The 13440-nt window shown below is 31.4% G+C and overlaps 2 protein-coding genes across 4 annotated transcripts; one reads left to right on the forward strand and one right to left on the reverse strand.

The window, feature by feature from the left end:
* The first annotated feature begins 3029 nt into the window (after window positions 1–3029).
* LOC129293862 (borneol dehydrogenase, mitochondrial-like) lies at window positions 3030–4306 on the forward strand. Its single transcript, XM_054931976.1, has 2 exons — window positions 3030–3122; window positions 3311–4306. The coding sequence occupies exons 1-2, from the start codon at window positions 3082–3084 to the stop codon at window positions 4089–4091; spliced, it is 822 nt and encodes a 273-aa protein (XP_054787951.1). The 5' UTR covers window positions 3030–3081; the 3' UTR covers window positions 4092–4306.
* A 2286-nt stretch (window positions 4307–6592) lies between these two features.
* LOC129292677 (receptor-like protein EIX1) lies at window positions 6593–10002 on the reverse strand. Of its 3 annotated transcripts, XM_054930275.1 has the most exons (3): window positions 8045–10002; window positions 6912–7972; window positions 6593–6824 (listed from the first exon to the last, which is right to left on the reverse strand). In XM_054930275.1, exons 1-2 carry the CDS (start codon window positions 9948–9950, stop codon window positions 6930–6932), a joined length of 2949 nt encoding a protein of 982 aa, XP_054786250.1. In that variant the 5' UTR covers window positions 9951–10002; the 3' UTR covers window positions 6593–6824; window positions 6912–6929. The 3 variants fall into 3 exon arrangements, with proteins under 3 accessions (XP_054786250.1, XP_054786248.1, XP_054786249.1); XM_054930273.1 differs by having other exon boundaries at window positions 6912–10002; XM_054930274.1 differs by having other exon boundaries at window positions 6593–6836; window positions 6912–10002.
* Between the last annotated feature and the right edge of the window lie 3438 nt (window positions 10003–13440).

Raw genomic sequence — 13440 nt, forward strand, 5'->3', positions numbered from 1 at the left:
AAACTTTTCGATGAACCTCCCTCAACTCTTATATTTATATGGATAATTCTATACAATTAATTTTATATATTAATTATCTACATATAATTTAAAATTTAGAGGGTTATTCATGTATCAATCAAAATTTGAGAGCTTAAATCCACACAAAATAAAGTTTAAGAGGGTATATAATTAATGGCTATATATTATTTGCATAAACTTGGTAGCTTACAGAGGTTTATTATTAAATTTTAAAGGTTAAGAATGTTATTTGTACATGGTTCAAAATTTAAGAAAATTATGTGTAATTTAGCCTGAATTGATTATCTAAATATACTTTAAATAGTCCAACATTTAAAAATAAAGATACTCTCCTACTTGGTGCTTGCCAAAAAATATTTTTTTCAAAAACAATTAAAATTTTAAAATTTTAAATCTTAAGCGTTTAGAATAAATTTGAGTAGTCAATTTTTTAAAATTATAAAAAAATTTAAGTATTAAATTTGGATCACTCAAATTAAATTTAGACTATCTAAAATGATTATAAAGTATATTTATTTAAAAAAATTATAATTTTTTCTTTAATGTAAATAAAATTAAAGCTTAAAATCAATTTAGATGATCTAGACATTATTAAAAAGGTGATGAGCACTGAGAAAAGCCATAAAAACTTATGTTTTATCTATTATTTCTCATACCAACACCAACTCTTGAATAAGTGATGCTTTCTCCTGTCTTAAGCATGTGATTTATTTATTTATTTATTTATTTGTTTGCTTGGGCTAACCTAAGGATATGAGTTATTAGTTGAGGGTTTGTTTTGAGTTTAAAGGTAATATTTCATATTAAACTCCTTTGTCTCCCATTTTTGTTTATTTTCCCCCATTTATAAGTTACTTGGAATATATTTTGTTAAAATCAAGAAAAAACTTTGAAACTTATCTCCATCTAAAATTTTTATAAATTCTTAACTTTACATTTATTAAATATAGGTATTTTAATAATATAATTTATCTCACCAACATTTAATAGAGGGTAAAAAAATTATGATAAAAATTTAATAATATGACTTATTAATAAAACAAAAAATATTTTCTCTCCACTTTATAAATAGAAAAGGATGGAGTATTTCTTATAAATAACTAACTTATATAATTTTGTATTATGTGCATGTGAATTAGTTAATTAATTGCTCCCTCGGTCTCTACATATAGAGCATTTTTCTATAATTTTATTTTGTCCATAAACATATGGGGTTATATTATTTTTAAATAATTAATAGTTTTGCCTTTGTCTTGAAAAAAGGTAAAAGATATTAATTGTGTGCTTTACACACTGCTATCATGATATTAATTATAATATTGTTTGAGATAAAATTTAAAAAATTATTGTAATTTTATATGGTTTTAACTAAATAATAACTTTTATCAATATGCAAGATTGGGTTAAAAGAACATTTCATATCAGCGGTAGAACTAGCCGTGATATTAAGGGAGGCCAATTTTTATTTAAAAAAATATACTACTTGCATTAAAAAATATAAGACATATTTTTTTATACTGTATTCAAAAAAAATATAAAACATATTTATCTGAATCATACCTTCAAATAAATAAACAAATAATTTTTAAATTGATATCGTCTTTTAATACTTGTTCTTATTTAATATAGTGTCTTTCTTGTAGCTAAATGATTTATTTATTAAAGATATTTTTAGAAAAAAACCAATTAATTATATAATAAAAATTAAAAATATCTTATATTTTTTAATATCTAACCTAAAAAAGTTTTTTATATTTTTAAATGAAAGGAGCATACATGTATAAATTGTTAATAAAGAATAAAAGAGAAAATTTATGATAAAAATTTTTATGACATAATTTATAAATAGGACAAAAACTATTTACTCTCTATGTTATAAGTAGAATAGGAAGAAATATTATATAACTGCATCTAAGGTATATTATGCTTCTTTTATTTTTTCTGAAACTTTTATGGGATTAAATATTTGGACACTCATACAAACATAAGGACAGAGGCGTTTAGAATTAGGACTGAAGGGAGTATCAAGGATTTGGTACACTTTGCCTTAATCTTATACACTTCATAGATAAGGACAGAGGGAGTGGCTTCTACGTTTAGAACTGAAGGGTGTATCAAGGATTTGGTGCACTTGCCTTAATCTTAATCTTATGCACTTCATAGATAAGGACAGATCAGAGGGAGTTGCTTCTCCGTTCTTAGGACTGAAGGGAGTATTGATACACTTGTCTTAATCTTATATTTATATTTAAACACCCAAAAAAAAAACTCAAACACACAATTTAAATTTATTCATGTAAGTTAAGAAAAATTATATCATGGATTTATTTGTTAAAAAACATGTAAGCATTGATTCTCTTCTATCATTAATATAAGGTAAAGTTAACAAAAACACTCCTTATTAAAAAAAATAGTTATAAGTTTAAAATTATATAGTATATAACTTTTCATTTTTACTTTTTTTAATTAATAACTATAATAAATTATTATTTAGGAATTTAAATAATGATAGATAGATCAAGGAAACAATTTGAAAAGGAAAAGCATTAATTATTCTATATTTGTCTTATATTCAGGACATAAAAAAAGTTTTCAAACTATATTTTATATCAAGGATTGGATGAAGTATTTCAATTGTACTCATGTTCATCTTTGTTATTTAATTTGTGAAAAAGATAATAAACGTGTCACGAGACTATTATTAAAAATTCTAGATGTAAAAAAAGACAAAAGAAAAACGTGCATTTGATGGAGATCGAGAACATCTTAACCAACAATGACTATGAGACGTTCCTCTGGGCCATCCTCAGATCATCCGATCTTCCATGAAAAGGATTTGAAATAGACCACACGATATTAATCGGAGTGAGTGAAAATGAGAGACGTGTCTGCATAGCCACAACACCCTGATCACGGGTTCACGGTCTTTGAATTCGACCTTTCATATGTACTAACTCAACTTATCCTCCATTATATATATATATATATATATGCATATGCATGCCACAGAGCCTGCAGTTGAAGATTGTCTGGCATTGAAGCAGGCTCTAAAGCTCCACCATGGGAAGTGCCTCCATGTTAGCCTCAGTTGCCATGAGAAGGTAAGCAGTAAATTACAACTTTACCCATCTGTGTTGGCATATTATCAATGATTATAATTCAAGGAAAAGAAAAATGTTCAACTTCCCCTAGTGTTCAAATATGTTCATTGTTTAATGCTTTATAGTTTATATGTATCATTCGTTTGAAGTTTTAACAAGTACTTCAAAGTCAAATCTTTCACTTTCAGGCTTGAAGGTAAGGTGGCTCTGATCACCGGTGGTGCAAGTGGTATCGGCGAGTGTACTGCGAGGCTCTTCTCCCAGCACGGAGCTAAAGTGGTGATCGCCGATATCCAAGATGACCTGGGTCTCTCCGTTTCCAAAAGCATCACAGATTCTTCTTCTTCCTCTTCTGCTTCCTACGTCCACTGCGACGTGACAAAGGAAAAGGACATAGAAAACGCAGTGGACACAGCGGTTTCAAAGTACGGCAAGCTCGACATCATGTTCAACAACGCTGGTGTTGTCGGTGTCAACAAAACCAGCATAATCGAAAACAAAAAATCTGAATTCGAGGAAGTCATTAACGTCAATCTCATTGGTGTGTTTCTGGGGACCAAGCACGCTGCCAGGGTGATGGTCCCTGCACGACGTGGCAGCATCATATCAACGGCGAGCGTGTGTGGCTGCACCGGCGGGGTGGCGTCACATGCTTATACGAGCTCGAAGCATGCAGTCGTGGGGCTGACGAAGAATACCGCCGTGGAGCTCGGACGCTATGGGATTCGGGTGAACTGTGTGTCGCCATACGTGGTGGCGACGCCGTTGGCTAAGGATTTCTTCAGGCTTGATGATGAGGGAGTCCACGGGATTTATTCCAACCTCAAAGGTGCAAAGCTTGAACCCGAGGATGTGGCTAACGCGGCACTTTACTTGGCGAGTGACCAGTCTAAGTATGTGAGTGGCCACAATCTTGTGGTGGATGGAGGATTCACTATTACAAACTCTGGTTTCACTGTTTTTGGGTAGTTCATGTGCAAGAAGGCCACGACTAGAGAATCAATAATTCACTTCTAGAACGATCTGGGTTAAATCCGTGGTGGTTTGGTAAACTGGCGTGAAGATCTTCTGTCTTTCTTTGGAGTTTGAATTATCACGTGCGCTTATAAATAATAGTGTACGATTTCATCAGTTTCACTGTTTGCTATTGGTTGTGCTGTAATGAAACGATTGATGATTATCAACCACTTGTTCAAAAACTGTACAGTTGCCGTTTGAATAGCACTTTTTAGAACCTCAAATGTGTTTCTGCCTCAATACAGGCCATACATCTTTTAACAGTAATGAAATGATTGAAAACATAACAGGGGATATTCCTGATGAATATATGTACAGGGGGAATGCACATGAATATATTTGCTCTGGTCAGTACATCTGCAACTTGAAATTTGGCAACCTGCCACAACTTACCAAAAATAAAATTCCAGAAGGATGAAGAAATGAGAGATTCATTATACGCCTAATTAATTAAGTTTCCAGTATGCCTGTAATGTTTTGTGCAAACATTTAAGTAAGATTTCAATGGAGCCACTAATTAATGAGGGCACATTAGGCTTATTTGAATCAAGCTCAATTCAAGTCGAGTTTATTCAGATCAAACTTAAAAGTATCTTACAGTATAAAAAAACCCATACATCCAAATTTGACCTTAATCACTTGGACTTTTGGGCTCAAATACTCAAATTGTTAAATATTTTTTATATCTAATTTCAATTTTTATTTTTAAAAACAATATTTTTAATTTTTATATTATTTTATTAATAATAAAAAAGAATTCGAATATCCAAGCTAAATCCATTTGAATTTGAGTTTGGTCTGGATTTCTTCATATTTATTCAGGTGATTCAAATAAGTTCAGAATAAAGAAAATATTTTAAACTCTCAAGCCCTACTCTAAGATTTTTTAAATTTATTCAAACTCGCTTGAATTACCGTCATTGGATTTCAAACATGATCACAAACAACTGAAGGGCAATTTCGGGATTCCCTCTTACGAGTAGTGTTTGTTCCCCCCTCCCCAACAACCAGCAGGAAATGGGTGATGTTTGTTTGGTTGTGCAAAAATGACACGCTCCAGCTTTGATTAGTTATTAGGAAAAGCAATGTTTGTGTGGTGAAGATTGTAATTAAGCAACTTTCAGGTTCAGAAATTGAAAGTTCAAGTCCAATCATGTGTCTGTTTCCAGTTTTCAGAATAAACAATTGTAAATCTGTAATCTGTATCAGAATGAATTGCGGATCACTTCAGAGAATACTTTCTGAATTATTTTTACTGATAGAAAATCAAGAGAAAGACTCTTAAACAATCCTTGGGAGCTTTTTTCTTAAACTTTTTAAGAGCTTCTTATTTTTAAAGATTATCTTATTTCAAACATTTTTCTGTTTTGTTTATAAAATATAATTATTTTATACATTTCAATTTCAGAAAATATTTTTAAATATATATACGAAGTAGACATTGAATAAAAGAATTTTCAATTGTCTTCTAAGTTTCTTCTGTGATTATTCCAGTACGTCAAGGCATTAGCATATATACCGAGTCTTTCTTCATTTCTTCCACAGAAATTTTATTGCGTGTTTTGTTAACCTTTTGCTTATTTAAAAAAAAAAAAAAAGATAAACATCATTGTATATATAAAATTACCTAGTCTGTTGTAAAACCGTAAACATCTTTTTTACAGTATCAAATTATCACAGTAATGAGTAAAAACATAATAACATAGAGAATAAATAGAAAAAGAAAATGAGCATTGTAAGATGAATGTGAAGGGTGAATATACATGAACTGATATTAGCTTCCTTCACATTCCCCTGCAAGTCAAGTCTGAGATTTTTTCTAAGCTCAAGAAATTTGATGCTTAATATGGCTCAAGTCAGTCCATCAGCAACCTGACTTGAAAAAGCAAAATGCTTACCAATTTCATCGTCGATTGCCCGTTCTATGACAAAGGGCAGATGATGAACATGTTTTCATGAATATGTAAAATAGGATTTGTGGTCTGTCATTATTCAAGTACTTTAGGCAATCAAATCTTGAACTCTTAAAGCAATGACCACATGGATGGCTACAGAATAAGAATGTGTAGCGGGCAAATGAATACAATGGGCATAGCCATCTGCTGGAAAATGAGAGATTGAAGTCAGGTTGCTGAAATAGTCAGAGTGCAGTGCAAAGTTACATGAAAAGACTGAATTGGAATCCTAAACAGAATCGGACTTGACACAATATTGCATGTCACTGCTAGATGAGTGAATTGAATTGCATTTTTTCTTCATTAGTTTGTCAGCATGCCCCTTGTATAAACAAGAAAGACTTTTGATCAAGTTCTTAAAACGAATTTCCTTTTTCTGTTTATATATATATATATATATATATGAGCATTCTTTTACTCCAATCACAGTTCATAAGTCGCAGACACTCTAACCACATTCTAGAAATACAATGGATGGATTTTCTGTTTTGTGCAAGATTTTGTGGCTTGCCAATCTACTGTCTTTATGTGACTGTAATAACACAGCACAGTGCAAAAGCTAATCATACACTTCCAAAGCAGCTTCGTGTGCTGTGAAATAACTAATTACATTGCTAATTATCAGATATTGAAATTATTTCCATTTTTTCACACAGCAAACCTAGTCCCCTGACAGATCTCCAGCGTAGGAAACCAGGCCCAAAGTAGATGACTTCAGGGAAATTTTCTCCTGCAGAAAGGTCTAAAATCAGATTAAGGCCAATAAATATGAAAGCAATGGTTAAAAGCAAGAATGGGGGAGATCAATAAGTATTACCACTAGTTAGCTTCCAAGTCACCTCCGGGATTTTGCTACATTCAGCGCTGCCTTGACATAAATCCAGTCAGCCACATTGCCCAAGAACTTGAAGTAGGCATGTCTCCAAGAACGATTGAAATATATTGAGCCAAAGATACCCCAGAATCCTATTATAAATCCAAGTGATATACTCAAATAAAAGCCTTTGGATATAAATGAATCCTCATCTTCTTGGACCTCAACTGGTTCTTGAGGTGTTTTCTCCTCATAACACGATTTATAAAGTGGTTTTCCACAAAGATCAAGATTTTCTTCATAGCTTGAGCCATTAAAACTTTGCAACTGTGTGCCAGTTGGGATTTTCCCAGATAGTTGGTTATGTGATAAATCCAACATGGTCAGACGGTCAATAAGAGCAAGACTAGAAGGGATTGATCCAGATAGATTGTTTCTTGACAAGTCAAGAAATTCTAATGACATTAACCTACCAATCCCAAAGGGAACTCTTCCAGACAAGCTGTTTCTTGATAGGTTTAAAGAAATCAACTCAACTAAATCCACTATTTCCTCTGGAATTACTCCCTTTATTTGGTTGCTTGAAAGATCAATGCTTTTCAACAACTTGCTATGCTTAAACATTTGTGGTGCACCTTTCCACATGAGCAATGCAATTATATCATATTGATAGAAGGGTGTTGATCCGTTACTGGACATGGAAGGACTCATTAGATTTGTTGAACTCTCCTGGATCATTGAAGTAAAATTCTTCAAGCATTTGAATATTTGCCCGGATAGATTGTTCAGAGAGAGATCTAAGAGCTGAAGGCTTGTTAAATAACAAAGATGCAATGGTAAGCTTCCTGAAAAGCGATTATTTCGCAAACTTAACATCTGTAACTGTTGTAATTCATCTCCAAGCCATGAAGGTATAGGTCCTGACAATCTGTTTTCCCCTACATCTAGCATTTTAAGGCTCGTGCAAGTCTTCAAAGAGGAAGGCAACTCCCCAGTTAACTTATTGCTTCTCATGATCAATGCTTGAAGTGCAAGAAGAGATCCAATGGAAGGAGGAATTTTTCCTGATAAGTTATTGTTACTCAAGTCCAGATAGATTAATGATGTGAAACCATCCCAACAATCAGGAAGTTTACCTGATAATTGATTACTTGAAATATCTAACGAGGCCAACACATCGGCTGAGCTGTTATCACATAAAAAGGTGGCAGATTCCGAAAACTTGTTTGTCGACAGGTCAATAACTGAAGCACCACGTAGAAAGGATGGAATTAAGCCTTCAAATTGATTGGAAGCTAGAGATATATCAGGGGATCCAAAAAATCTTACCGGGGAGTTTGGAATTGTACCCCACAAGTTGTTGTATGAAACATTGAGCCACAATAAATTTGGTGTTAATAAACCCCAAAACCAATGTGGAACGATATCAGAAATTCCGGCATCAGAAATATCAAGTATTGAGAAGTTACTTTGAGTGTGCAACCAATTAGGGAAATCAGGACCTAACTTGCAAGATCTAAGAAATATTTGATCCAATTGAAAAGATGGGATCCAATTCTTGCCAAACTTCAAAGCCAGTGAGTTCTCAGAAAGGTCAAGTGTCTTCAAGTTAGACGCATTTGCAAAATGTGACTCAGTGATGACACCTTTCAAAGAGTTGGAATGAATGGACAAAGTCACTAACTGAGATGAGAATCGAATGTCTTCAGGGATTGACTCATTCAAACGATTTTTTGTGAGCATTAAAGTCTTTAAAGACGTAAATATGGAAAGATCAGGTAGCGTTCCCGTTATTTGGTTCCAACTTAGATCCAAGTTTTGCAAAGACTGTCTGGCACACCCCGACAAATTTTCAATAATCGTAGGAAGTTCTTCATTCAAAAGGTTATATGTCAAGGTCAATGACTGTAAGGTACATATATCCCTAAACGATTTAGGTATTCCACCATGAAGTGTATTTTCAGAGAGGTCTAGATACTCTAGGGAAGTCATTTTACCTAATTCATTTGGGATAAGACCTTTTAAGTGGTTTTTGCTGAGATCAAGCTCGACCAGGTTTGAGCTCACATTGGACAGCCACTGGAATATAATGGATGACGTGAATCTATTGTCAGAGAGATCAAACATAGCAAGAGAATCTGAAAATTTCCATTTTGAAGGTGTCAAGGGAATGATGCTATCATCAGAAAGACTACAGCTTGTAAGGCTCACTTGTCTTAAATTTGGAAGCTTTCCAATCATTTGTAACCAGTTATGAGAATGATTCAGATTAATCACCATGCTCAAGTCTAGTTGAGTTAAAGAAGTGAGACTAGATAGCCACTGACCTCCACCTTGATCCTCCTCTTTAGTAAGTTTGAGAGCAGCATTGAATCCAAGATCAAGCTTATGCAACTTTGAAAGATTCCCAAGCTGATAAGGTATCGTGCCTTCAAGAGTATTCTCTCCCAGATCAAGATACAGCAACTGCGAGAGATATCCAAGCTGATATGGAATCTCACCTACTAAACCGATCTTTCCAAGATCAAGATAACGTAAGTTGGAGAGATTTCCAAGTTGGCTTGGAATTTGTCCACCAAAATAACAACTTCTGAGATCAAGGAATCTCAAGTTCCTGAGAGAGCCAAAGAATTCTGGGACATGGTTGTCTCCGAAATCGTTGTAACTAAGGTTCAAATATTTCAGGTACTGCAACTCCAGCAGTGATGCACTGATATTGCCCTGTAAAACGAATTGCTGTTCTCCTGAATCATCGAATTCTCCGTGAAGGTCGAGGATTTCTACGTGTCCGGTTCGGTTGCTACAGTGAACTCCATCCCATTGGCAACAATCTCTGTTTTCCTCTTCGCTTCCCCAAGAAGACAAACGGCCATTGTTGTCCACGAGGCCATCTTTGAAGTGAAGCAACGCTTGCCTCTCCTTTTCTGGACACCTAACTGCAGCACCCGTAGCTCTCCAAGTACCATTGAGAGCAAGAAGATGAAGCTCGAAAACTAGTATGACTTGAAGGAGTTTGAGAGAAACTGGGTTCAGGATCTTCATTCTTTGGAAAGTGATTAGAACAATGTCTGGTTTTGATAATACTGAAGTTAAATAGCTGTGCCTATAAATGGCATGGTCTTGCCTTCACGAAACTAATGAAGATGTTCACATGAACCAAGTTGGCAAGTTGTAAAGGCATTACTATTTTGTTCGAAAAGGACCCGCCACTCAATTGCAGAATGGGAAGATTCGTCGTTGTCAATTTATAAAATTAATAATAATTACTGTTAGAGTGGGTCTTGGCTCTAGCTAGCTCTTGTCCTGTTTAAGTGGTGTCGCTTTTGTTCAACAATCAAGATCTATGTAATATTGTCATTATTAATTAATTAATTAAAACGTGAACTCAATTAATCGACATTTACTCTAATAGTAGTCAAGTCAAGGACGAACCATCTAATTAATCAACTTGGACGAGGATTCGTGCATAATATCAGTCAAATAGTGGCTACTTGTTGAGGAGGAAATTGAGAAGCAACTTCGCTTTTTTCCGAGGCCTCCAAGTTGAGTTCATCAGTCAAAATCGATAGCTGCCCTTGTCCGCTTAAAACTCTCGTCCTCTTAAAACTATTACCCTCGTGGGAAAAAACATTAGCAAGCAAGAAAAACTGACGGAGAAAATTAAAAAAAAAAAATTACTATTTTTTAAAAATTCTTCTCCTATTTTTTTTTTATTCCCTCATTTTCCTCTTACTTTTCCCCCTATCCTGACTTAACATGGAACTACTTCTCATGTTATTATTAACTCACATCTCGCTGCTAACAAGAGCCATTAAAAAGTTGAATATAAAATTTGGATTCGACATGATGCTTTGGTTACATTTACCAAATTACTAATCACAAGATATCCAACAAAAATTAATAAAAAGAATTTGCTTTTGAATTGAAACATTTAGTTTTATATAAAACTTTTGGTTTAAATATATTCAAAACACGAAAACAGATGAATTGATTTCAAGATATAAAATACATATAAAACTAATCACCGAAAATCTTTTCCGCCACGCGTACCTACCCACCCATAGATTCTTAATTTCCAAAGGAAGTGGCCCCCTTTTGTCCGTGCAAGTGGGCGAAGTTTACCCACATACGCGTATCTATGTATGCAAGTGTGTGTGTGTACGTATGTGGTTTTAGAAAAAGCATGCTAGCCCCCCTTAAATATGTGTTCAAATAAATTAATGGTTGTGTGGATTGACTTTCTCTAGATTCAGTAATTTAAATTAAGTCTAAATGGTCAGCTCGAATTTATCTAAAAAATTTAAAATTAAGTTCAAAAAATATTAATTTTTTAGTGTTTAGATCTATTCAGGCCAATTTAAATAGGCTCAAGAAAATTCGTGTCAAGCTGGATTTAGTCCGAATACCTAAATAAAAAATAATTTTTAAAAATATATATAATATAATAAATATTAATTAATTTTTAAAATTTTATATTATTTTATACTAATATACTATATATTTGAGTGTATTATTATAGTTATTTTAAAAAAAACATTTACATTTTAATATTTTTATTATTTTTAATCAATACAATATTTTAAAATAATATTTAAAATATATTTTAATATTTATTTTTATACTTTAAGACCCAATTTTTTTAAAATTAAAAATTTTTGAGTCCTAAACATTATTTACGTATCCAAAAAAATATATTTTATATGTTTTATAAAATAAGATAATTAATTTTAAAATAAAATTAAAAATAAAAATAATTTTAAAAAAAAATTTAGACATATACAAATTCTCAAGTCTACTACTAGATAAACATAATAAATAAAATTATATTTTTAAATAATTATTTGATTATTGTCTGCGCCATCTTTAATTAAAAATTAAGAATAAATTAGAGTAAAAACTCATTGTACATAAAGGTTAAATAATAAAAAAATTAAAGAAAAAATAATTTTAAAAAAATAATATTTTACTCATAATTAAATGATTTTTTATATATAATATAATAATGATTATTTTTCTCATATTCTTAAAACGAAAAGTACAGTTTATCCTAAAGTTATTAAAAACTTTAAATTAATTAGAATAATAATTTTAAGTTAGTAATCTAATTGTAATTGAATTGAGATCAACTTAATTATAACTAAAATAATATAATTTAATTAAAATATATAAAATATTTATATATGACTATAATAAGAGTAATATTTAAATAACTAAAATATTAATTTATAAGTAAAGAAAATATTTATGAATAAATTACATATAATACAATAAAACAGCAACAGAATTATTTAAGTACAAAGTTGACAAATTAATATTTTTTATTTTATTCTTTTAAAGTTAAAATAATACTTTATACTTAACAAAATTATTTAAAAATTAAAATTTGATTCAAAAAATAAAAAATATTTTAAAAAATTTTTAGATATTTGGGCCGGTTCGAATAAGTCCAAAGCTTTAAAAAGTATTAGAATCGAGCTTGGTTATGTGGGCATTTTAGAAAGAGTAAAATATTTTAAACCCAATCTAAATAAGCCAATCTGAATTAAGCCCAACTTGATTAAGCACAATCCACCCGAATTATCAACTCTAGCTTTTCTGTTAAGATTTTAATTATAATTTTTTACAAACCACCCTCTAGGTGCAAAAATTGTATGATTTTTGATATGACCTTAATATTTTTCCTTGCATGATTATTCATGACTTTATATTAGAAAAGAATAGTGGATAAATTATAGACTTATAATAAATTAAAGATATTTTTCAGAAGGAAAATTAAACTATTAATAATCAATAACTCTATAAATAACATGGTTTCTAATAGCAGAAACATATATATTGATAAATTGAATTGTTTAAATAATTTTATTTTAATTTTTTAGCACTTGAAGATCCAATAGGAAAAGTAAGAAGATAAATTTCACTTATATACAGTTGTTATAAAAGTAATAATAAGCCAACAAGAGTTGAGTTTAACAAAATGAGATAGTTTTTTATAATGTGATAAATTAATGTTTAAATTTTTAATGACAAAGCTGTTTAGATTTAATGATTGTTTCTTGAATGAAATTGCTTTCAATAAAAAGATATATATACATAATAATAAAAAAAAGGTAATCGCAAAATTTAGAATATAGTTGTAATATCATATTAGGAGCCAGGAGCAAGATTATTGAATGAAGGGGTAGCTTGTGGTGCTGGATGGCTTTGTGCATACTAATTTAGATTCCAATATTGCAAGTTGCCAAACAGTGGTAAGGCTCAGACTCACTATATCTAATTTGATCGCATCAAAGCTCATGTGATTCCAAACCAATCATTTATTGTCTTTGTACAATAACGGACGCAGAAATTACTTGACTTCATTCTAAAACCGTGCCAACTTATTATTGATAAGGATTTGACTAGCTATATGCGCAATTAATTAAAACATTGGTACTCAAAAGCTTAAACATTTCGTGTATTATCTTTCAATTTTAATCTGTACACTTGCAATATCATGTATAGTTAAAATTTAGAAGAGACAATTGAAAGA

The sequence above is a fragment of the Prosopis cineraria genome, unplaced genomic scaffold (genome assembly GCF_029017545.1).
Source record: "Prosopis cineraria cultivar Desert tree isolate PC_DT_omini unplaced genomic scaffold, ASM2901754v1 PC14, whole genome shotgun sequence".
In the NCBI taxonomy this organism is placed as follows: Eukaryota; Viridiplantae; Streptophyta; class Magnoliopsida; order Fabales; family Fabaceae; genus Prosopis; species Prosopis cineraria.

Coding starts and splice junctions, on each gene's coding strand:
- LOC129292677 (XM_054930273.1), bottom strand. CDS start 9,950: ATGAAGATCCTGAACCCAGTTTCTCTCAAACTCCTTCAAGTCATACTA.
- LOC129293862 (XM_054931976.1), top strand. CDS start 3,082: ATGGGAAGTGCCTCCATGTTAGCCTCAGTTGCCATGAGAAG. Junction 3,123..3,310: donor GCCTCAGTTGCCATGAGAAG/GTAAGCAGTAAA, acceptor TTTCACTTTCAG/GCTTGAAGGTAAGGTGGCTC.